The following is a 22,806-nucleotide window of genomic DNA, read 5'->3' as shown; positions in this document are numbered from 1 at the left end:
GAGACACGAGAATCTGAATATCAGACATAAAAAACTACAATTTGACATATTTGGACTTTTCAAATTTATTTTTTATCAGCCAATGAACAACCTGTTTGAGTTTTAATTAGGTATCTTTAAAAATATGTGAATTAAGTTTCCCATAATTTCTATGAATTTTTCACTTTCTTGGTTTTGCATTTTGAAGCTCTCTTTGCAATTTCGTTATGATTCACTAACACAAAAAGCAAACATTTGTTATCTCTTCCCTGGTCTTCTAATTTTCATTAGGAGTGTAGTATCTAAAAATATTGATATAACTGGTATTTGTATACACAGCAAGCATAATGCACATTAAACTGTTATCTGTGTTTTATGCATTCCTCATTGAGTACAATTTGTGCTCTCTTCACATGCATCACCCAGCTAAAGTACCTCACTTTCCACCTTTTTTAAATGATATTCACTTGAATTTTTATTATTCCACTTTACATTATAGATTACACTTGTGTCCTTTTGTTCTTTGTCTTTTTTTAAAAATCAAGACACTGAAGTAAAGTTATTTTATTCACACATTGCAGCTTTAGAAATTCTTCTGTTTTCTGTTTTCTTCTAAGCTCGCTAGGTATTTTTATTCTAATCGTCTTTCAGTTTTGCTCTAGAGAAATTCAACCACTTCAGTCTGATGCCAGCAGCTTGTTGAGCAAGTGTAGAAATAGATCCACCGTACACAAGACTGAGGCAGCCGGGCACAAACAAACAAGACACTACGCTAATAATAAGAAGACGCAAATTTCCCAGACTCTGTGATCAGAGAGTGGAATTTTTTTTGCAGGTAAACCTTGTCCTCTTGGTATCGATGAACCCGCATTACATTTCCTTGCTTCAGTGATAACGGCACACTGTTTTCTAAAAAAGGCTTTCTGTAAAGAGCCATCCAAAAAAAAAAAAAAAAAAAATATATATATATATATATATATATATATATATATATATATATATATATATATATATATCAGGGTTTTAGTACTTCTCTGAGTTTATGTGCGTCATGTGCAACAACAGTAGGTTTTATCACAAAGTCCAAACTTAGTCTGTAGTAGTTTAAAAGAAAGCATTCTCTGTTTTAGGTCTGCATTGACTACGTTAAAAACGTTCAAAGGCCCCTCAGAAATGTTTAAAATTAGAGCCAGGCCAGCCAGATTGACTTATATGGGGTCGGGGCGTAAGGCTCTGTACACCAATCACAGCGTGGGAGGCGGGACTTTACGATACGTCACTCCCATCACCAGAATTACCCATAATGCAGCAGCACTTTTCTTTAACCACAACAGACAAGATACATACAGAGATTTTTTTATTTATTGGTGCCTTGGAAAATTAAGAAAGTACGGCAGCGCAAGATTTAGAGTGGTCGTCCTGTAGTTGACTGGTTGCTGGTTCGATCCCCCGCTCTGACCTTCTCAGTGTTGTGTCCTTGGGCAAAACACTGCACCCACATCGCCTGGTTGCGGTGGTCAGAGGGTCTGGTGGCGCTGATATATAGCAGCCTCGCCCCATTCAGTCTGCCCCAGGGCAGCTGTGGCTACTAGCATAGCTCACCACTGTCAGGGTGTGAATGGGTGAATGACTGACAGTAGTGTAAAGTGCTGTGGGGTTGTCGGACTTGATAAAGCATGTATAAGTACAAGCCTTTCACCATTTGTGAGTACACCATGTATCCTCAGATTTTTTTAGACAATAGCGGTAAAAAACGTTCACTGAAGCTCGATGGTATGACATGTTTCGCGGACTACAAATTACAAAAACAGAGGTCGCTTGGAGTTTTTTCCATCACATCTGTAGTGATCTGATCATTTGACGCTGACCCTTTTAGTCCCGCCTTTGAGATCGGGCTCTTTCAGCTCCTTTCCAGATTGATACGCCGTGTATATGACATAAGTCAGTGTGGCTGGACAGTCTATGATTTTACACATTGTCTAATCAAGACAAGACAAAAATGGATACAAGTTCACATATTGACCTTGGGGTGGGGTGATGGTTGCTGTAGCAAGTTGAACAGAAACCAAACACAGTTTTTAACCATCAACACACGCTGCATGGTTCTGGTTGGATGTTCTGGTCAGATTCTTCTTATCAGAAATGGTTCATAATTTTCTTAAATTGCTTGAATTTTGTTGTTGTTGGTTTGAAGTTAACTTTAACAGTTTGGAGGTTGTCCACCTTCATCTTCCAATGATATCATAACAGCCCATTAGCAGGATGCTACCACCACCACCATCGTGGACAACAACCACAGTCACATCTGATGATGAAACAGGGTTTTCTGGGTTTTCCAGCTGCTAATTATGATCATTAGATGGTCCATTTTAAACCGACGGCAGCCTCTCAATCGATGTCGATGTTTGTCATTTGGTTAGAGGAGAACAGGAGTGTAAACCGGCTTAAGGCCATTTGAGGCCTTATGTATAATTTTGACCTCGTTTGGATACAATAAAGTATACAGCCCACTTAGATTTATGCAAACATTGCTGGTTTTTAAAAGACAGTAAAATTATATATATATATTGTGCAGTCAGTTCACACTGTAAATAAAGTGGCTAAAATTCATAATTTAAAGCCACAAAGTAATGTTAAATTCTAGATTTTCTTTTATTTAGGGCTATCTGGATGAAACACTGATGCTGGCTTCTTTTTGTCAGCAATGTTAGATTAGTACGGTAAGAGTTGTAAGTTGTTGATTCTTTTAAAGGGAACCTACGTATTATGCTTCCTTTTAAACAAGTTTGGATAGATCTATGTGCTACACAAAATGTGTTAATTACATTGTTTTCACACAAAAATCATTCTCACATAACTAGATTTAGACTCCCTCAATTCCATCTATTTTGAGCTTCTTTCAGAACAAGCTGTTTTTAGGGCTCTGTCACCTTTATACAAATAAGCTGTAGCTGGGCATGCCTCCCAACTCAGTGTTTACATTTACTGTATACATGTGAAAATTACTGCAAACCGATGCACAATGGTACAACAGTACATCTTTGATTTGGATTCAGACCCAGAAGCAAAATAAGTGGAACCTCCTGCACAACCAGGAAGGATGTAAGCAAGTGAAAAAGAAAATTGATGGGTCCTCTGGACGGGTTCTTTTTAGTTTAAACGTTTCGTCTCTTCTCCAAGAGACTTCTTCAGTCTGATAAGTCAGTGATCAACACAGTCTTTTAAGCAGTAGCTTTGCATAGTGGCTCAACGAGTTGATTGGGACAGTGAAAACCTGTGCTCACATGGAGGTCCATCAGGCTGATAACCGTTCGTTAGTGCGTTAGTGCGAGTCAGGCTCGCAATAGCAGATTTGTAAGAGGAGGACAATTGAAACCGGAGGCCTCCACCTCTGTCTGATTATGGCTTCCATTACTCCCCTCTGAAACCTACATTCCTCGCTGTCCAGAGTGCAAACATCTTCATCCCTAAAGGAGTGACCGCTGGCCTGAAGATGAGCGTAAACTCAGAACCTTGGCCTGATTATGTTGCTCTTCTGTGCTGGGTCATCCTATTGGCCTGTGGCTGCTTTATTTTCCCCAAAGTATAACTGATCACAGTCCTCTTGGCACTTAACAGCAGACAAAACATTGCTCCGTTTATGCCGGGGGACCGGCGTCTATTGAAGAAGAGACCAAACATTTCAGCTAGGAAGAACCCATCCAGAGGACTCAATTTCCTTTTTGATTATTTTTACCTGGATTATTGAGATGCATCAGGATGATGCAGCAAGTGGTTTCTAAATGCACACAGGGCTATCAGTAGCCTATTGTTAGCATTAGCTTGTTAGCATTAGCCAGTGCCAACCGATTGTGACATAATATTCGGTTTTTGAAACAGCTCGTTATCCAGACACCAGCAAAACATTACTACAATAGGGCTGGATGTTGTTTTTTTTTTTTTTTTTTTATCACATTTACTGTTTTAGAAGAAGCAGAGACCAAAACAGAAGTAGAAAAAGGTGCAAAAAGTGAATTTTAAAAGACAAATCCTATTTATGCTTTTATCTAACACCTTTTCCCTTCTCTTTTATTCTGATTTTTCTTTTTTTTATTGAAATTGTTGTCCAATTTAAAAGAAAAAGTTAGACTAATCTACCCCAGGTGTACCTTAAGACCTGTTTGAAACTATTAAACAAAATGAATTAAATTAAACAAATTGAGAGCTAAACTGTGTTGTGACATCTCTGTCAGTAATGTGTATCGGGTCAATCTTTGTAATCCAGTCAACATGAAGCGTTGCTATCAGTGAGCCAACGTCAATGAAACACTCAATATTTAGGGTCACATTTATTGCAACAGAAAGAAAATAACACAAACAAACACAATAGTTTTTTTTCTTTTTAAGCCACTTTTACAAAAATAGAAAACTGGTAGGATTTTTGTTTTTTCTTTTAGCTATTTTTGAATTTAACCCTGCAGGTTCTCACACTGCTGTTGTCCCACATGTACAACAGTCTTTTGTTGGGATAATAAGACAGCATAGCTAAGATTTCATTTCCTTTCCTTAAATCAAAACTTACATCCAGAGGACTCTGTGTCTTCAAATCAAAGGCATATGTCACAAGTTTGTCCAAGTTGTCGGTAAAATACAGCACCCCGCACACGATGAAGGCGTTTCCTGCCTTAGCTGAAGGGTAGGCAGTGTTAATCATGGACTGCACAGAGAAAGTGTCCGGGTTGAGCTTTGCCACCATCGTGTTATCGTCTGTGTTTGAGGCGAAGATGACCCACAGTCCGTTTTCATCCACGGCAAACTTGAAATAAGTCTTGGAGTTGTGGAAGAGATAGCTCAGTTGGCGATATCTGCTGTTTGGCATGGTCAGAGCGGTGGTTTTCCTCGTGTTCAAGGCAAACCTGGTAGATAAAGACATTTCCTGAGTTATCGTGGCCCTCTTGGCTGCTTCTCTGGTTACGTGGATGGCCACGTCTTAGTTTGTAGTTCAAGACATTTGAATACATTTGAAAAGCAGTTAACATGTTTTCAAGATATTTCAGACAGAATTTTTTTTAAATAATAAAAAAAACTTACTTGTAAAGGGTGTTTGTTCCTCCGTTGTGGAAGTAAAATGACCCCTTATAAACAACATGGCCACAGCCTTGGTAAAACTTCCTAACATCCACATCTTTATGATCGTTTTGCGACAGTAGTGAAATGTTCTTGAACTCCTGCAATCGACGACCTGGTGGAATAGACATTCCTGTGTTACAGCAGGGAACTCCACTTTAGCACAAGGAAATAACAGACCCTGAAAGAACAACCTGAGAAATGATCCGCCACCCAGATCCGATCGTCAGACCGTGACGCATCCGACATCCAGGCTCCGAAGGTGCTGAACATTTTAGTGGACTTATCTGAACATTTGATGGCTTTGATCTTGCAGTCTAAAAAAAAAAAAAAAGGCTCAAAGGTTTGGGAAAGCTCCAGGTGTTATTCTGGGAACATACAGTATAAATAAAGTGCCAGAACCACTTTAAAATTTATTCAGCTAAATGTTTTTTACCAGTTTTTGTAAACTTTTCATTGCTGATTGCGTTGCTGTTATTGTAGGTTTGGACAGGTTGGGAAGACTCTGCAGACAAAGGAAGGAGAAAAAACGTACAATCACATTCTTAAAATGTTTTACATGATCTTTATGCTGTTTTAGATTTAATGGCAAATGGGATCAGGACTTTGAAAAAGGTTTAAATTTCCACATTATTAGGTCATAATACCAGTAGAGGATAGATTCTCGCCACTTTTCATTGGTTTGTCTGCAATGTTTCCACTGCTGTTCAAAGTGTTTATCCTCTGACTCTTGTCAACAGAAGGTGAAGCTGTAAAGAAAAACGAAGTGAATGCTTCAGTAACGCTACTGTTATTGTGCGGCGGAAGATAAAGATTTTTTGCCATGGAGATTAGCCTGATAAAACAAGATTAATGCCAGGAAACAACCAATTTAATTGGGTGATTTATTTATTGACAGCCACCTGCACATTTATTGGCACATCTATTTAAAACATTTAAATAATTAGAAGCCGCACAATCTCACAATTAATTTATTTTAAGAAAAAATTACATTTCACAAGGTTGGTGAACACAGCAAGAGGAATCTTTGGTCTTTTGCAGGGAATCTCTAGTTTTTCCAGAGTTCTGGGTCCTCTGTTTTGCTCTCTATCGTTTTAGTCCCATCCTTCAGGTTTTCTATAGGATTTAGGTCTGGGGACTAAGATGGCTAGGGAAATAAAATTATTAATTTCTACTAAACCATTTTTTGTTTGATTTTGAGTTCAGCTGATTTTTGTAAATTTCATATCTCCTGGTATTCCAAGGAGGTCATGACGCCATAGACTCCAACAAAGTTTCCAGAGCCTTTGGAAGAGATTCAGGCTCACAGCACCACAGACGCTCCATCCTACCCACAAATTCATCCTGTTTTATGCCAGACTCACCTGAAGGGCTTTCTGCTAGAAAGCACAATTTTAGTTTCATCAAAGCGCATGGATCCACCTTAGGACCCCTTTTCACATTTGTGATGGTAGGACAGGAGAAGATGGTTGGCATGATGGCTAAGGAGACTTAGTGACCTCGAGTTGTCATTTATTTTAATCTCTCATAATATTCGACCTTACTTCATATGACAAACGTAGATTATTGTCCCGCTTTGCTTGTCCCTCTTCCAGGTGATTTAAACTTTTAATGAATTGCTCTGTCTGTAGGACAGGTTAAAAGAGTAGCAACCTTCCTTTAGTAAGGGAGGTGTGTCAGCACACAATTACCTTACTAGAACAGCATGTTTTCTTGTCTTTCTTATTTTCAAGAGTGACTAAGAGACATTTGAGCCTCTTTATGGTGTTGTTTTTTTTAAACCAAGGAATTTAGGCTTTTTTTTCTTCTCTTAAATGGGAATTTTTCCCCAACTAAATAAATATTTTCAAATTATAGGTTGGGTTTGTATAAATGGTATGCTTTATAGAATTTGCAGCAGACGTATAGGATAGCTTTGTCTGAAGAGGCTGGTTACCAGAATCTTTGTTTTTCTCCAGCTGATTCTTGGAGTCATTAAAGTTGAACGCTTCTCTGAAGTTTTCAACAGGAGTTGTTGATTCTAAAAAAAAACAAAAAAACAAAATCAAAGCTTACATTCAAGATATTTGTATATAGATACGAGTAAACATTGCTCATCAAATGTAGTATTGTGTTTTTACCGCTTTTTACAACAGTTTCATTCGTGATTGTGTTGGAAAAGAACGTATTGCTGCTTCTGTTGGTTTCAGTCGGTCCTGTGGAGTAAAAATAAATGCTAAATATTTAAATCACAATTACTTTGAAACCTTTCAACAAAACAAGTTTATTAATTTTTCACAACAAAAGCATTTATCTATTTATTTACCTGGAAATGGTTTTACTGGTGCATACGTTTCATTTCCAGGATCCACGTCATTCATCGTCCCATTGCTGTCATCTTTATTAAACAGCACTGGCTCTGGGAAAGTTTGAAAAAGTATAAAAGTTTAATTTCCTATTTAAATTTTCCTACCAATGTATAAGGAAAACCTTGATTCATCAGTAGGCTTTTTTTTTTTTTTTTTTTTACCATATTCCATTTTTTTCTTTAGAGGATTGTAAAAGTCAGAAATATTTAAAGCGTCTCTGGTGTTGTTAGCTAAATGCTCTGTTGGTGTTTCTGTGAAAGAAAGACAAGATTCAATTAGACTGGATTTATGGTATTAAAGTAAACTTGAACAGTCAATTTCAGTTAAAAAGCATAATCCAAGCTTTCCCTTATTAGAATAATATAAACTGAATTACGGTAACAACTAAAATGGTCAAATACAAAAAGTTTCCTTCTGTGCTCTGGAGGTTTTCAAATCAATAACGGGAATAAAAACATTCAGAGTTGCTCTAATATTTACCAAAATACAACAAAATAGGATTCCCAGATGATTATCTTGCAATTTTTTTTTTCTTTTAAAACAATTGGGCAGGTCAGAATTAACGAGATGTTTTACCACCTTTAAAGCTTGTTTCAGTGATGACTCGGCTGCCATTGAAGGCATCAGCAGGACCTACATAAAAAAATGACAAGATACACACTGAACTTAAGCACCTTTAATTTGAATGCAAGTGGAAAGAAGTGGATGTTTTAAGGTTTAACTACCTTTCAATAATTGTGTAGGTCCCTCTGTAACATGTATTGTGTTTGAATCATTTACAGTCACCATGCCATCACCATCATCAAATGCCCCCGGCTCTGAAAACATTTCAAACAGACGTAAAGTTAGCATGACATTTCCAATAACACTTGACTAAACTACTTTACTCATTCTTGGTGGTTTACCTGAGTGCATTGTTGTATAGACCCATTTCAGAAAAACGTGAGATATTTTAAGCCTTAACTTCTGTTTTGATTATTATAGCTGTGAACTAATGAAAACAAAAAACTTTACCTGAAAATTAGAATGTTACATAAGGGCAATAAAAAGGGATTCTTATTACAAAAACATTTGTTTTCTGAAATCATGAAGAGACTGCTGACTTGACAGCTCTCTGGTAAAGGGTCATTTGCCCTCTCTACAATGAGGATAAGCCCAAAAAGTAAAGAGAAAGTTGAGTGGAAGAAAAAAAAAAAAGGTGGGGATGGATGCAGAGGAAGGTAAAGAAGTGATAGGGTTAACTTCAGCCTTGAGCGGATTGTAAAGCATGAAAGTAAATTTAGTATTTTGTTTAGAATTAAGGTTTCAGAGTCTGAAGGGAGAGTGGAAAGGAACGGAATCTAAGATGCTTGAGGTCCAAGTTTCCACAGCCATAGTTACCACTTGATCTGTTGGTGCTGGTCCGCTGTGTGTTATCAAATTTAAAATCAGCACAGCAATCTACTGGGAAATTTTTAGAGCACTTCCTGCGTCCTTCGGTTGAAATGCTGTTATATTCCCGTAGGACCTGGCGCCTGGCCACCATGCCAATAGTACCAAACTGTGCTTTAATGATCACAGTACTACCGTGCTTGACTGGAGAGCAAACCAGCCTGACCCGAACCCCACAGAGATTCTGCCGGGTATCATGAAGGGGGTCAAAAGAGATGGCAGAGCAAACAATGCAGCTGAGCTGAAGGCAATTAAAGAAATTCCTGAACAGCAGAAGAGCTACAGGCTGATCGCCTCCATCCCACAATGCACTGATGCAGTGTCATTCATGCAAAAGAATCATCAAAAAAACTGAAATACGTGCTTAAGTGGAATTAATCATTTGTAAAAATACTTTTAGGTTATATTCTAATTTATTGAGATGCACCAGTATATTACTGTAATTTGAGTCTGAAATTCCCTTTACCAGCTGCTTTTTAGAGATCTAGTTGTACTTAGTAAAGTCCATATCCAAACAGGACTTGCTGCTGAACCTTAAACATGTTATGTGATTTTCCTAAACTCAGGTAAACCTCAAAAGGGCATTTAATTTACTGTACTGTTTAATGTTTTTGAATAAGACATTTTTAAATTATTCTCACATCATCTAGGAATATAATGATATGAACTAAATTCCTACATAAACAAGTGTTTGTCTAGTTTCAGTCTTAGATTGCTGATCAAATATATTAGGACATTTTACCATTTCTAGGGCTTGTTTTACTGTTGTCATTAGGCATTAAGCCTTAGCCACTTTATTATGAATGTGATCCACACAAATTTGGCGTTTTAAAGGTAACTTACCTCTGACTAAGTTTACCCATCCTCCTGTAACATTTATAGCTTGTGAGTCATTAAAAGTCCCAATGCTAACACCTTCATGAGATGTTTCTGGTCCTAGAAAAAAAGAAAATACAAAGCAGTTTAACATGTTTCCCTTCAGTTCTGACAAACATTGACTAAGCAAAGGAAAACATTTTTTATTATTATTATATATTTCTTTGGTTTACCAGGTTCAGTTTTTGGTTGATTGTAATATTCAGAACCATTAAAAGCATCTCTTGTGGTATTAGCTGAATCTTGCATTGGAGGTTCTGTTAGAAAAAAATAAAACAGAGCTCAGATTGGAGAACTGTTATCTATTACATAGGTGTATCCCATGAAACAAAACATCACTGGAAGCTTTATATATTTAATTAATTCAACTCATAAAATGAAACCTACATCGATTCATTAAACACAGATTGATATATTTCAAGAGTCTGTGTTTGTTAATTTGATGGCTGAACACCTCAACAAAGCTACAGGCAAGTCACCTCCATGCCACGCTGTGAAGACCTGAGTTTATATATATATGTCGTGCAGCACATGGACATAGTGGCATATCTGTAGTAAAAGTGTTTTTTTACTGGTCTGTGGTAGGTAATATTGAAATGTTATGAGAAATTGCTTTTTTGTTGTTGTAAATGCTTAAAATATGTCACTCTGTAGTAAATATATATATATATATATATATATATATATATATATATATATATATATATATATATATATATATATATATATATATATATATATATATGTGTGTGTATGTGTGTGTGTGTGAGAGAGAGAGAGAGAGTTGGACTTTTTAGTGGTGATCTAACGTAAATGTAAAAAGAAGATTCAATTCCTTACATTGAATATTCTCCATAGTCATGCATATGAATTGCTGTATATTATTTAGTAATTGGTATTTGTCTAAAAATTTAGTTTGATGTTCTCCAGCTTGTATGAAAGACATTAGGACATTTTACCGCTTTTAAAGCTTGTTTCAGTGTCGACTCTGCTGTCATTGAAGGCATCCCTGTTTTGGTTTGTGTCAAGCACCCCTATAGTAGAAAATTATATGTTAGGCATTAAGCCATGGCAACAAAAAGTATACGTTTTAAAGGTTACTTACCTGGTAACAACTTTATCCTTCCCTCTGTAACATTTATAACCTCGGAATCATTCAAAGTCCCTATGTGGTCTCCTTCATAAAACAATTCTGGAAACATTTTCAATAGGGAAAAATGTAACATAGTTCCCCTCAGTTTTTAAAGATCAAGTTTGACTAAACTCGAGAGGAAAAAACTTGCAGTTTACCAGGATGTCCATTAAGCAACTCTCCTGTGGTATTATCTGAACGCAGTGTTGGTGGTTCTGGAGAAAACGAAAAACAGGGTTTAGTTTAGAGAACACAATACCCAAAGTCTGACACTTACTTCTGTTATATAAACAAAGTTTGCAGTTTCTACCATAGAAAGTACATAATACTGCCCTCTAATTTTTTCACATCTTGGGATGTTAGATAAGATGATACAACACATCAAATGTTTATGCGCAGGATCCCTATTTAGACCAGAACTGTAATTACAATACAGAAAACAGAAGCACTTTCATTCACAGTATGAGGTCTGTCGTCCTTTCGGATGTTGTTTCAGAGACAACGCTGCTGCCATTAAAGGCGTTCTTGTTCATGTTGGCACCAAATTTATCTATTGTGGTAAGAAATGCTACACATTGTTCTTTAAGCTCCTTTAAATTGTCTTTAAATTGAGGCGAGAAGAGTGAACATTTCAAAGTCTAGGACCTCCTACCACTTATGAATTTAACACCCTTTGTAACGTTTCTAGTGTCACAGTCATTCAAAGAGGCATGGGCGTCACTTCTAAAAATAAGCAGTGACTCTATTGAAAAAATGAGGTTAAACTTGTTTGCCAGTGTTTTCTTATCCACTCTACCATAGCTTTATCTCTTAGATCTATCCTGGCCTACCAGGGTCAAGTTTCCTGGTTAGATGTTCCTCCAAGTTTGTGCCATTCAGGAATTTGATGGAGCTCTCACTTGGATGGGGTTTTGGTGTTTCTGCAAAGAGAAATTTAGGACTATCTGAATGGGAATTGCAGAAGAATTAAACCTTAGCATTCTGTTAACAAAGGTAATTAATGATACTCGTACAAATGCATACCAAGTTCAAAGTTTCCATGACGACTCCCTTTTAAGTCAGTAGCGTTCAAGGCGTCTCTGTCCTCAAGGTTGGCACTCAGTGTTGGTAACACTGTGGAAAATGGATAGCGACATAAAACAAACATATTAGCAGGATTTATAGCAATAATCGAAGCACAGCAGCAAGTTGAAATCTAATATGAATAAAATAGGTTATAAATAAGTCCCAGGATTTACCTGCTGTGAAATTTCTTAATGTTTCTGTTGTGATTTCTGAACTGGTTTCCACCCAGGGTGCAGGCGAGTAGTCTGGACAAGGGGATACCGCAAATTGTTGCACTTTTCAGTAACAAGACAATTCAAAGTGTTGTATAATAAATAAAAAATAGTCCTTTAACAGGTGTATGTATGCTTTAAAAACCACTATATAATGGTCAACACTGGCTTTGCTTGTTTACAGCTCAAAACAACAGATTTCTCACCTGGTGGCGGTGTAATTGGCGTCTGCGTTACATTTCCGGTGCTCGTATCATTCGGTGAAATATAGCTGACTTCTGGATGAAAAGATACAGATTTTAGAAAAGGAGTTTGAATTTTACGTTTTAGATTGATGACATTACAGAGTATATCAAGCAAGTCATAATATTCTCTTTGTCAGTGTTTACAGACCATGTTCTGCGTCCTGAAGTTTCACAGGTCCAGTAACATTCAGAGCGTCTCTGGTCTCATTGCCTGGTTGTGTTGGGTCTTGGTCTGAGTGGAGAAAGAGATCAATTACACTTACATTAGTCATCACCTAAGCCAACTTTATTCCGGTTTCTAAGTCCAAATTGTCCTGAACAAGCTGCTAATGTTTTGTGTGCTCAAAGAGTGTGTGTCCAGACATTTATAATTAATTTCAATTCAAATTTAAAAAAATAGTCAGAAAATTATTGGAATCTATATTTAGTTTATTGTCAAAATCATGTTGATTCATGTATTTAAAGTATATAAATAAAATTATCTAAATATTTTATCCATGAGTAAAATAAAAATGTGGACTTTCCATATTTTGTTTAGTTAGTTTGATTTCTAATGTGTGTGTTTCTAGTGTTCTTACATGTCTATTTGTTTTTTAACCTTGTTATACCATGGTCTGGGTAAATACTTGATTCTGATTGGCTACAGGGCGTCTGTTAAAAAGTGTTATAGGACACTATGAAAAAGTGTCAGTCAAATAGCCTGATTGTTCTACATTATTGCGTTGGCTCAAACGTTAGCTGGTAACGGCAATACAGTTGACGATGGTTACATTAGCAACGCGTCACAATGAGAGACATGAAGTAGTTCTCTCAGCCGTATCTTATGAAATACCTATGATTTGAACAGTAAAAAAAAACATTAAAGTATTAATAATTGATTTAATATTTATTTATTTTGTAAGTGACCATAGTATAAGCGGGATAATGCCCTTTCGAAATCGGACAGTTCACACCTCCGTGTTGTCCTTTAATTTCTGATGATGGACACCTCGTGAATCCAAACATACATCCAAATCAAGTAAATGAACCAAAAATGCAGAGCTAAATCTGACAGAAAGTCCTGTGGGTGACTTGAAGAAAGCTGTAGACTGGAGATCTCCTCACAATCTAATAGATTTTGAAAACTGAGGAGGAAAATATTATCAAATCTAGACATATTACACAAATCTACTCCTCAGTGTTATATCAACAGGTGCTTTGAATAAATAGTGTTAAGTTAAGGACTCGGAAACGTATGCAACCATGTTATTGAACCTTTTTATATAAATCTTTTGTTTAATGGTATATTGAGTAACATTTTTAACTTAATATATCCTCTTCTAAGTCCCTGTGATAGTAATCCAAGTAATTATGAGATGATTTGTTTTTAAATTTGAGGATGAATGCTATATTTTATCTATAAAAGATTCTGAAAGGATTTATTATGGTCTAATTGTTTACATAGGTAAGGCAAGGCAAGTTTATTTATAAAGCACTTTTCAATAACAAGACAATTCAAAGTGTTGTATAATAAATAAAAAATAGTCCTTTAACAGGTGTATGTATGCTTTAAAAACCACTATATAACGGTCAACACTGGCTTTGCTTGTTTACAGCTCAAAACAACAGATTTCTCACCTGGTGGCGGTGTAATTGGCGTCTGCGTTACATTTCCGGTGCTCGTATCATTCGGTGAAATATAGCTGACTTCTGGATGAAAAGATACAGATTTTAGAAAAGGAGTTTGAATTTTACGTTTTAGATTGATGAAATTACAGAGTATATCAAGCAAGTCATAATATTCTCTTTGTCAGTGTTTACAGACCATGTTCTGCATCTTGACGTTTCACAGGTCCAGTAACATTCAGAGCGTCTCTGGTCTCATTGCCTGGTTGTGTTGGGTCTTGGTCTGAGTGGAGAAAGAGATCAATTACACTTACATTAGTCATCACCTAAGCCAACTTTATTCCAGTTTCTAAGTCAAAATTGTCCTGAACAAGCTGCTAATGTTTTGTGTGCTCAAAGAGTGTGTGTCCAGACATTTATGATGAATTTCAATTCAATATTTTAAAAAATTTGTCAGAATATTATTGGAATCTATATTTAGTTTACAGTCAAAAGCATGTTGATTTATGTGTTTAAAGTATATAAATAAAATGATTGGAATGTTTAACCCATGAGAAAAATAAAAATGTGGACTTTCCATATTTTGTTTAGTTAGTTTGATTTCTAATGTGTGTGTTTCTAGTGTTCTTACATGTCTATTTGTTTTTTAACCTTGTTATACCATGGTCTGGGTAAATACTTGATTCTGATTGGCTACAGGGCGTCTGTTAAAAAGTGTTATAGGACACTATGAAAAAGTGTCGGTCAAAAAGCCTGATTGTTCTACATTATTGCGTTGGCTCAAACGTTAGCTGGTAACGGCAATACAGTTGACGATGGTGACATTAGCAACGCGTCATAATGAGAGACATGAAGTAGTTCTCTCAGCCGCATCTTATGAAATACCTATGATTTGAACAGTAAAAAAAAAAACATTAAAGTATTAATAATTGATTTAATATTTATTTATTTTGTAAGTGACCATGGTATAAGTGGGATAATGCCCTTTCGAAATCGGACAGTTCACACCTCCGTGTTGTCCTTTAATTTCTGATGATGGACACCTCGTGAATCCAAACATACATTCAAATCAAGTAAATGAACCAAAAATGCAGAGCTAAATCTCACAGAAAGTCCTGTGGGTGACTTGAAGAAAGCTGTAGACTGGAGATCTCCTCACAATCTAATAGATTTTGAAAACTGAGGAGGGAAATATTATCAAATCTAGACATATTACACAAATCTACTCCTCAGTGTTATATCAACAGGTGCTTTGAAGAAATAGTGTTAGGTTAAGGACTCGGAAACGTATGCAACCATGTTATTGAACCTTTTTATATACATTTTCTTGTTTAATGGTATACTGAGTAACATTTTTACCTTAATACATCCTCTTCTAAGTCCCTGTGATGGTAATCCAAGTAATTATGAGATGATTTGTTTTGAGATTTGTTTGTTTGTTGGAATTTACAGGATGATGCTATATTTTATCTATAAAAGATTCTGAAAGGATTTATTATGGTCTAATTGTTTACATAGGTCAGGCAAGGCAAGTTTATTTATAAAGCACTTTTCAATAACAAGACAATTCAAAGTGTTGTATAATAAATAAAAAATAGTCCTTTAACAGGTGTATGTATGCTTTAAAAACCACTATATAATGGTCAACACTGGCTTTGCTTGTTTACAGCTCAAAACAACAGATTTCTCACCTGGTGGCGGTGTAATTGGCGTCTGCGTGACATTTCCGGTGCTCGTATCATTCGGTGAAATATAGCTGACTTCTGGATGAAAAGATACAGATTTTAGAAAAGGAGTTTGAATTTTACGTTTTAGATTGATGAAATTACAGAGTATATCAAGCAAGTCATAATATTCTCTTTGTCAGTGTTTACAGACCATGTTCTGCATCTTGACGTTTCACAGGTCCAGTAACATTCAGAGCGTCTCTGGTCTCATTGCCTGGTTGTGTTGGGTCTTGGTCTGAGTGGAGAAAGAGATCAATTACACTTACATTAGTCATCACCTAAGCCAACTTTATTCCAGTTTCTAAGTCAAAATTGTCCTGAACAAGCTGCTAATGTTTTGTGTGCTCAAAGAGTGTGTGTCCAGACATTTATGATGAATTTCAATTCAATATTTTAAAAAATTTGTCAGAATATTATTGGAATCTATATTTAGTTTACAGTCAAAAGCATGTTGATTTATGTGTTTAAAGTATATAAATAAAATGATTGGAATGTTTAACCCATGAGAAAAATAAAAATGTGGACTTTCCATATTTTGTTTAGTTAGTTTGATTTCTAATGTGTGTGTTTCTAGTGTTCTTACATGTCTATTTGTTTTTTAACCTTGTTATACCATGGTCTGGGTAAATACTTGATTCTGATTGGCTACAGGGCGTCTGTTAAAAAGTGTTATAGGACACTATGAAAAAGTGTCGGTCAAAAAGCCTGATTGTTCTACATTATTGCGTTGGCTCAAACGTTAGCTGGTAACGGCAATACAGTTGACGATGGTGACATTAGCAACGCGTCATAATGAGAGACATGAAGTAGTTCTCTCAGCCGCATCTTATGAAATACCTATGATTTGAACAGTAAAAAAAAAAACATTAAAGTATTAATAATTGATTTAATATTTATTTATTTTGTAAGTGACCATGGTATAAGTGGGATAATGCCCTTTCGAAATCGGACAGTTCACACCTCCGTGTTGTCCTTTAATTTCTGATGATGGACACCTCGTGAATCCAAACATACATTCAAATCAAGTAAATGAACCAAAAATGCAGAGCTAAATCTCACAGAAAGTCCTGTGGGTGACTTGAAGAAAGCTGTAGACTGGAGATCTCCTCACAATCTAATAGATTTTGAAAACTGAGGAGGGAAATATTATCAAATCTAGACATATTACACAAATCTACTCCTCAGTGTTATATCAACAGGTGCTTTGAAGAAATAGTGTTAGGTTAAGGACTCGGAAACGTATGCAACCATGTTATTGAACCTTTTTATATACATTTTCTTGTTTAATGGTATACTGAGTAACATTTTTACCTTAATACATCCTCTTCTAAGTCCCTGTGATGGTAATCCAAGTAATTATGAGATGATTTGTTTTGAGATTTGTTTGTTTGTTGGAATTTACAGGATGATGCTATATTTTATCTATAAAAGATTCTGAAAGGATTTATTATGGTCTAATTGTTTACATAGGTCAGGCAAGGCAAGTTTATTTATAAAGCACTTTTCAATAACAAGACAATTCAAAGTGTTGTATAATAAATAAAAAATAGTCCTTTAACAGGTGTATGTATGCTTTAAAAACCACTATATAATGGTCAACACTGGCTTTGCTTGTTTACAGCTCAAAACAACAGATTTCTCACCTGGTGGCGGTGTAATTGGCGTCTGCGTGACATTTCCGGTGCTCGTATCATTCGGTGAAATATAGCTGACTTCTGGATGAAAAGATACAGATTTTAGAAAAGGAGTTTGAATTTTACGTTTTAGATTGATGACATTACAGAGTATATCAAGCAAGTCATAATATTCTCTCTGTCAGTGTTTACAGACCATGTTCTACATCCTGACGTTTCACAGGTCCAGTAACATTCAGAGCGTCTCTGGTCTCATTGCCTGGTTGTGCTGGGTCTTGGTCTGAGTGGAGAACGAGATCAATTACACTTACATTAGTCATCCCTAAGCCAACTTTATTCCAGTTTCTAAGTCAAAATTGTCCTGAACAAGTTGCTAATGTTTTGTGTGCTCAAAGAGTGTGTGTCCAGACATTTATGATTAATTTCAATTTAATATTCAATTTCTAAATTTAGTTTACAGACAAAAACATATTGAGTCATGTATTTAGTTAAAATACACATAAATAAAACTATTAAAACTATTAAAATGTTTAAACCATGATTCAAATAAGAATCATTTTAGACTTCTTTCTGTGTTTTGTTTAATTATTTTGATTATTTTGAATGTGTGTGTTTAGTAAGCTTTACATGTCTATTTGTTTTTTAACCTTTGTGAAGCACTGAGACATTACAAAAAATAATAATACTTCACCGTCAGTATAAATCTAAGATGATAACCCCCAACGTTCTGCAGGCAGGTGTCACTTAATTGATTCTTACCTCTGAGTTGGTTTAATTTTTCCCTGTCTGTTTCTTTTCTTAGAGAGAAAAACAACAAGCGTGCTCTCTTCAATGGCTGCAATGTGCTTACCCTTTGAACCAAATTTCTGAAGACTCTGTTCTCCAAAGATCTTCTTTTTTGCCTTAGTGGGACAACAGGCAGGACAGGGAGGACCGGGAGGACCTTCATGTAAACAAATACTCAGTATTAGGGCAAGTAAACGCATAAAGCACTGCTGGCTTTCCTGGTACAGATTCGTTTAAAGACAGCAAACAGGCTTAAATCGGAGGCAACCGGACCTTTGCTCAGTTTTTCTGAAAACCTTTCTACACCTATCCAGGAGTCTTTGTGGATTCTGGTGGCTCGCACTTGAGCGACCAGCAGAGGGGTGGCAGCAGCGCTCCAACTTCAGGTTGTTCAAGTGCTTCAGGTAATCAAGCTAATTTTAATATGTCTGACAGCACAGGTAGGTTATGAGTTCTCAAAAGCAACACATTATGCCACGATCTCAGGAAAAGGTCAGAAACTAAGTCATGGCCGCAGTGTTGAAAAGCAAATTCAAAGGATTTGAGAACTACAGTAAGAGTCATTATCCACAAATTAAGTAATCATTGAAGAGTGGAGGACCTTCTCCATAGTGCCTGGCCTTTTAAAATTACTCCAGGAGTGCATCAACATCTTAGTTAGAGTCAAGAGTTCATGAGTCAACAATGAGACAACCTGCTAACCAAAAATAACACAAAGGTTCATCTGACACTTCCTGAGAATATCGTGGTGATCCTGAAGAGCTTTCGGGGAAATACTCTGTGGCCTGAACAGAAAGAAGTGCAGCTTTTAGGCGGAAGAGCATCTACACAGCATCCTACCAACAGTCAAATCTGGGGCAGCTTTGCTGCTTGAAGACCTGGACAACTTATCAGAGTTGATGGAAATATGAAAATATTCATTTTTGCCAGTTGTTGCCAAATGTGGTGCAAACAGTTGTCTGGTTGAGGAAATAAGTATGTTTTACATATAGGGGCAGGATAGTGTTTGTTTCACTTAATAAATTAAATCATTGTTGGGAAAAAAACAGCATTTTTACCTGTTTAATTAAGTTATCTTTGTATGATATTAAAATGTACCTGAAGAGCTAAAACACTTAAACATAACAAAAAAAGAAGAAATATGCACTTTTTCTGAGACCCATTTCTCCATTTTAGCATTCAGTCTGTCTTTGAACAATTTTAAGCTCCTTTGATTGTGAAACTTTTGTACGTTTCATGGTACGTGCCAACAGTTTTTTAAAATGATAAATAAAAATGACAGACCATAATTATTTAAAACTGCCTTAACCAAAGTTTAAACCACAAAAACAGGATGAGGCTGAGCGAATAGCTTCTCCTTCTGAGTCATGTAAAACATGACAAGACATGACATCTGTCTTTAGAAATTCAGCATGAAGGTTGTTGTTGTTTTTTTTACCGGATAAAGTAAAAGAGTTGTTCATTCATGGTTTTTCATAGTTCAAATTGAATTGAAACCCTGCATAATTCACGTTAATCAGCTGGAACAAACACAGACACCTCAGTGCGGTAAACACCTCTGTGGCGGCTGCCTGTAAATTGTACGGCAGGCAGTGAGTGGGATGACAAAGTTACGCAATCACAGCCGAACAACGACAGACTGTTTCAGACCAGGAAACAACTTTGGTGTCTGGGTTTCTTCATCTGTTTTTTTGGGCTACTGTTAAACACAGGGCCTTTCTCTGGACGATTTGATTGGCTGAGACACTAAAAGGCTTCTGACCTCTTCGCCCTCGTCTGCCTTCTGGGCCCGGCGCGCCCGGTTGTCCTGGTGGGCCAGGCCTGCCAGGCCTGCCAGAAACACCTAATATAAAAAAAAAAAATGCTTATTTATGCAGGGGTGACAAACTCCAAATATTTATACAGAAAAATGAAGGGTGTGTCTGTTACCTGGGGGGCCAGGTGGACCTGAAATAAAAAGGAGGAAAAGTATTCCAGTTAGGCTTTAATCATTGGAGGAACCACTAGGAAATAAGAATGCATTAATATAAAAAAAGATGTTCACACCCATTAAACAATTTCCTCTGGAGTTGTTGCACAGCTCTTGGTAGGCTTTGATCTGAAGAGAAAATGGTACACAGAGTTGATCATCAGAATCACAACAATCTACTTTGATTAACATGTTGTTCCCCTGATCGGAACATTTAACCGTTTCACGCATAGTTTGTTTCCAGCAAAGACACCAATTTAAAAAAAAAAAAAAAGGCATTTTCTTGTATGTGTGGACAGGTGTTGATGGTCAGCTTGCATATAAGTCACTTCCCTGGATTTTAGCCTGTTACTCCATACACTGTCATATACTTTAATAAAAACCTACAGTCAGACAGACATGCCGAGCACATGTTTAGTCATTCCTACTGTGATACGAGACCCTTCTAGATAGAAAATGAATGTCATCAATGAACAGCCAAGGACAAATATAGAGTATATTCCCAAAAGTGTTCGCTGGTCTGCCTCCAAACATCAAGTTGAGTGACACCCCATTCTTAATCCACAGGGTTTGATTTAATGTCACTTCCACCGCTTTTCAGTCATACGAGCTTTAACTTTTCCAGAGAAGGCCTCCCATAAGATTCAGGGCTGAGCACAGGTTTTGTGTGCAGTCGTGTTGGAACAGGAAGGGGCCGTCCCTGAGCGGTTCCCACAGAGTTGCAACCGTGAACTTGCCCAAAACGTTCAACTCCAGAAAAACGGTCCGCACCATAAGCCTGTCACGATGCAGTCAGGCGAGTTCTCCTGGGAACCGCCAAACCCAGACCTGTCCATGGGACTGCCAGGTGGAGGGGCATCTGTCATCTCTCCAGAGGACATGTCTCCACTGATCTAGGCTCCAGTGATGCCGTGTCTTACAGCCCTTCATTTGATGTTTTCCACTGCGCTTGGATACAGCTGCTCAACCAAGAATATCTATACCATGAATCTCTTTACACGCTGTTCTTGATCTAATCTCACACACTTCATGTGTTCATTAAAGGGGGATCTTTAGTACTAAATGTATAGCTGCTGTTATTATTGGCACTCAGGTAGATCAAATCGACATCTCTTCAACAAAACAACTGTATAATAGACCACATGATGAAGTGTTGGAGCCCATAGGCCCCTTTAAAGTCGCATATAGGCCCCCTTTGAAAAGGTGCTGGGTCTTTCAGCATGTGAGTTGAGAAAGCAACAGGCATGCTCCACTGCTGCAGGTATTTACCCTGGGAAACATTAAAATGCAGACCCCTCCACTAACTGTACCAGACTCATGCATTCCTTAAACAGCGCGCATAGCTGTCTTCCCCCAGGAGGAAAACCAGAGGACATTTTCCATTTAGAAATAAAAGCAGAAACTTTTTCAACCTTCAGAAACTGAACTGCAGAAACCTGCTATGATCTCACACCAGAAGCAACGTGCGTGCAGCGGATTATCTTACAGGAACCACAGAGAATGTCATCAGCATCAGCTGGTCCTGCTCTCGTGTCTGCGTCCAGAGTCCCTCCTGGTTTCGTCTGCTGCGCCGGAGCTTCCTCGCACCTCCAGCCTCTCCACGCTCGTCTGGCGGGAGTCCTCCTCGCAGCCGGCAGCACTCTGCCAACTCCTGCATCTGGGACTCCAGCCTGACCAGCTCCTCTGCCAGCTCCTTGTGCTGGACCCACAGGAAAACTGAGGCGGCGCAGCCCAGAAGCAGCAGCAGTGCGCACACACCCGCCAGCGAGGTTTTCCACTCGGGGAAGGTTTCCCTCGTGCCTTTCATGTCTGGTGCGTCGTCCCCTGCTCCTCAGCTGCGCAGATATCTGAGCTCTGACACTCACGAGCGCGCACAGCACATATCTGAGAGGGAGCACACAGATGAGACGTCAGGGCGCAACCCCACTCGGGCTACTGGGAAGGAATAAACATGTCAAAATGTGTCTGCGCGACTGCATGGAGAAAAGCAACGCGTTGCGCAACAAGCATCTGGGAAGCATTGCCTGGTTTAGAAGCAGCTATAATGGACATATTTCAAGAGTGACATCCTGCAGCTCTCCCCATCATTCTAGGCCTCTTCCTTTCAATATTATCACCAGCACAACCCGCTGTACATGCTTTGGAAGTGGAATAAATAAGTTGGAAACAAGGGGCACACTGTTAGAGTCTACAACAGAGCTCTCAGAGAAGTCTTGGGAAATGACAGACTGCGTGGAAGGACATGTGTGGGTGTTAAAACATCCCTTTTCTTTCCAGCGTGTTTTTCGAAAACTATATACAGTGCTGTAAAAAAAAAGAAAAGAAGGAAAAAAAAGAACATGCCCTCCCCTCACAGATTTCTTCTGTTAGATATCATCATACAAAGATATCCACAGTAAATAAAATGCAACTTTTAACAGCTTTCGTGTGTTAAGAGAAGGAACCAAACCAAAGTGACCCACGATAAATGATGAACTGACGATGACTAACCACATTTCTGGAGAGCTGAGTTCAATTTCAGTTCTCACATCCAGACTTGACTCCTGTTTGATCTGTCGTATCATAAAAGCCCCTAAATGGAGCCTGTCTGGAGACATGAACTAGTCGAAATGATCTAAAAAAAAAAGCAACGCCGTTTCCTGGGCTAATGTCAAACAAAGTAAATGACATCTGTCTGTTTGGAAATCCCAG

At 37.5% G+C, this 22,806-nt stretch overlaps 1 protein-coding gene across 4 annotated transcripts; it reads right to left on the bottom strand.

The window, feature by feature from the left end:
- Positions 1–4,292: 4,292 nt before the first annotated feature.
- On the bottom strand, positions 4,293–22,072 carry LOC105938562 (gliomedin-like). Of its 4 annotated transcripts, none has more exons than XM_036148603.1 (32): positions 21,602–22,072; positions 20,193–20,244; positions 20,076–20,093; positions 19,909–19,989; positions 18,211–18,303; positions 17,557–17,640; positions 17,370–17,441; positions 15,878–15,961; positions 15,691–15,762; positions 14,199–14,282; positions 14,012–14,083; positions 12,543–12,626; positions 12,356–12,427; positions 12,111–12,182; positions 11,896–11,985; positions 11,703–11,792; positions 11,031–11,087; positions 10,846–10,932; positions 10,700–10,774; positions 9,914–9,997; positions 9,708–9,800; positions 8,159–8,251; positions 8,013–8,066; positions 7,595–7,684; positions 7,391–7,483; positions 7,206–7,280; positions 7,022–7,105; positions 5,733–5,834; positions 5,522–5,590; positions 5,280–5,402; positions 5,050–5,200; positions 4,293–4,874 (listed from the first exon to the last, which is right to left on the bottom strand). In XM_036148603.1, the coding sequence occupies exons 1-32, from the start codon at positions 21,920–21,922 to the stop codon at positions 4,412–4,414; spliced, it is 3,234 nt and encodes a 1,077-aa protein (XP_036004496.1). In that variant the 5' UTR covers positions 21,923–22,072; the 3' UTR covers positions 4,293–4,411. The 4 variants fall into 4 exon arrangements, with proteins under 4 accessions (XP_036004496.1, XP_036004503.1, XP_036004500.1 ...); XM_036148610.1 differs by having other exon boundaries at positions 5,522–5,591; positions 5,797–5,834; XM_036148607.1 differs by having other exon boundaries at positions 5,754–5,834; positions 21,602–22,071.
- Positions 22,073–22,806: the final 734 nt, after the last annotated feature.

The sequence above is a fragment of the Fundulus heteroclitus genome, chromosome 2 (genome assembly GCF_011125445.2).
Source record: "Fundulus heteroclitus isolate FHET01 chromosome 2, MU-UCD_Fhet_4.1, whole genome shotgun sequence".
In the NCBI taxonomy this organism is placed as follows: Eukaryota; Metazoa; Chordata; class Actinopteri; order Cyprinodontiformes; family Fundulidae; genus Fundulus; species Fundulus heteroclitus.
This window is presented reverse-complemented; position numbering and strand designations above follow the sequence as displayed.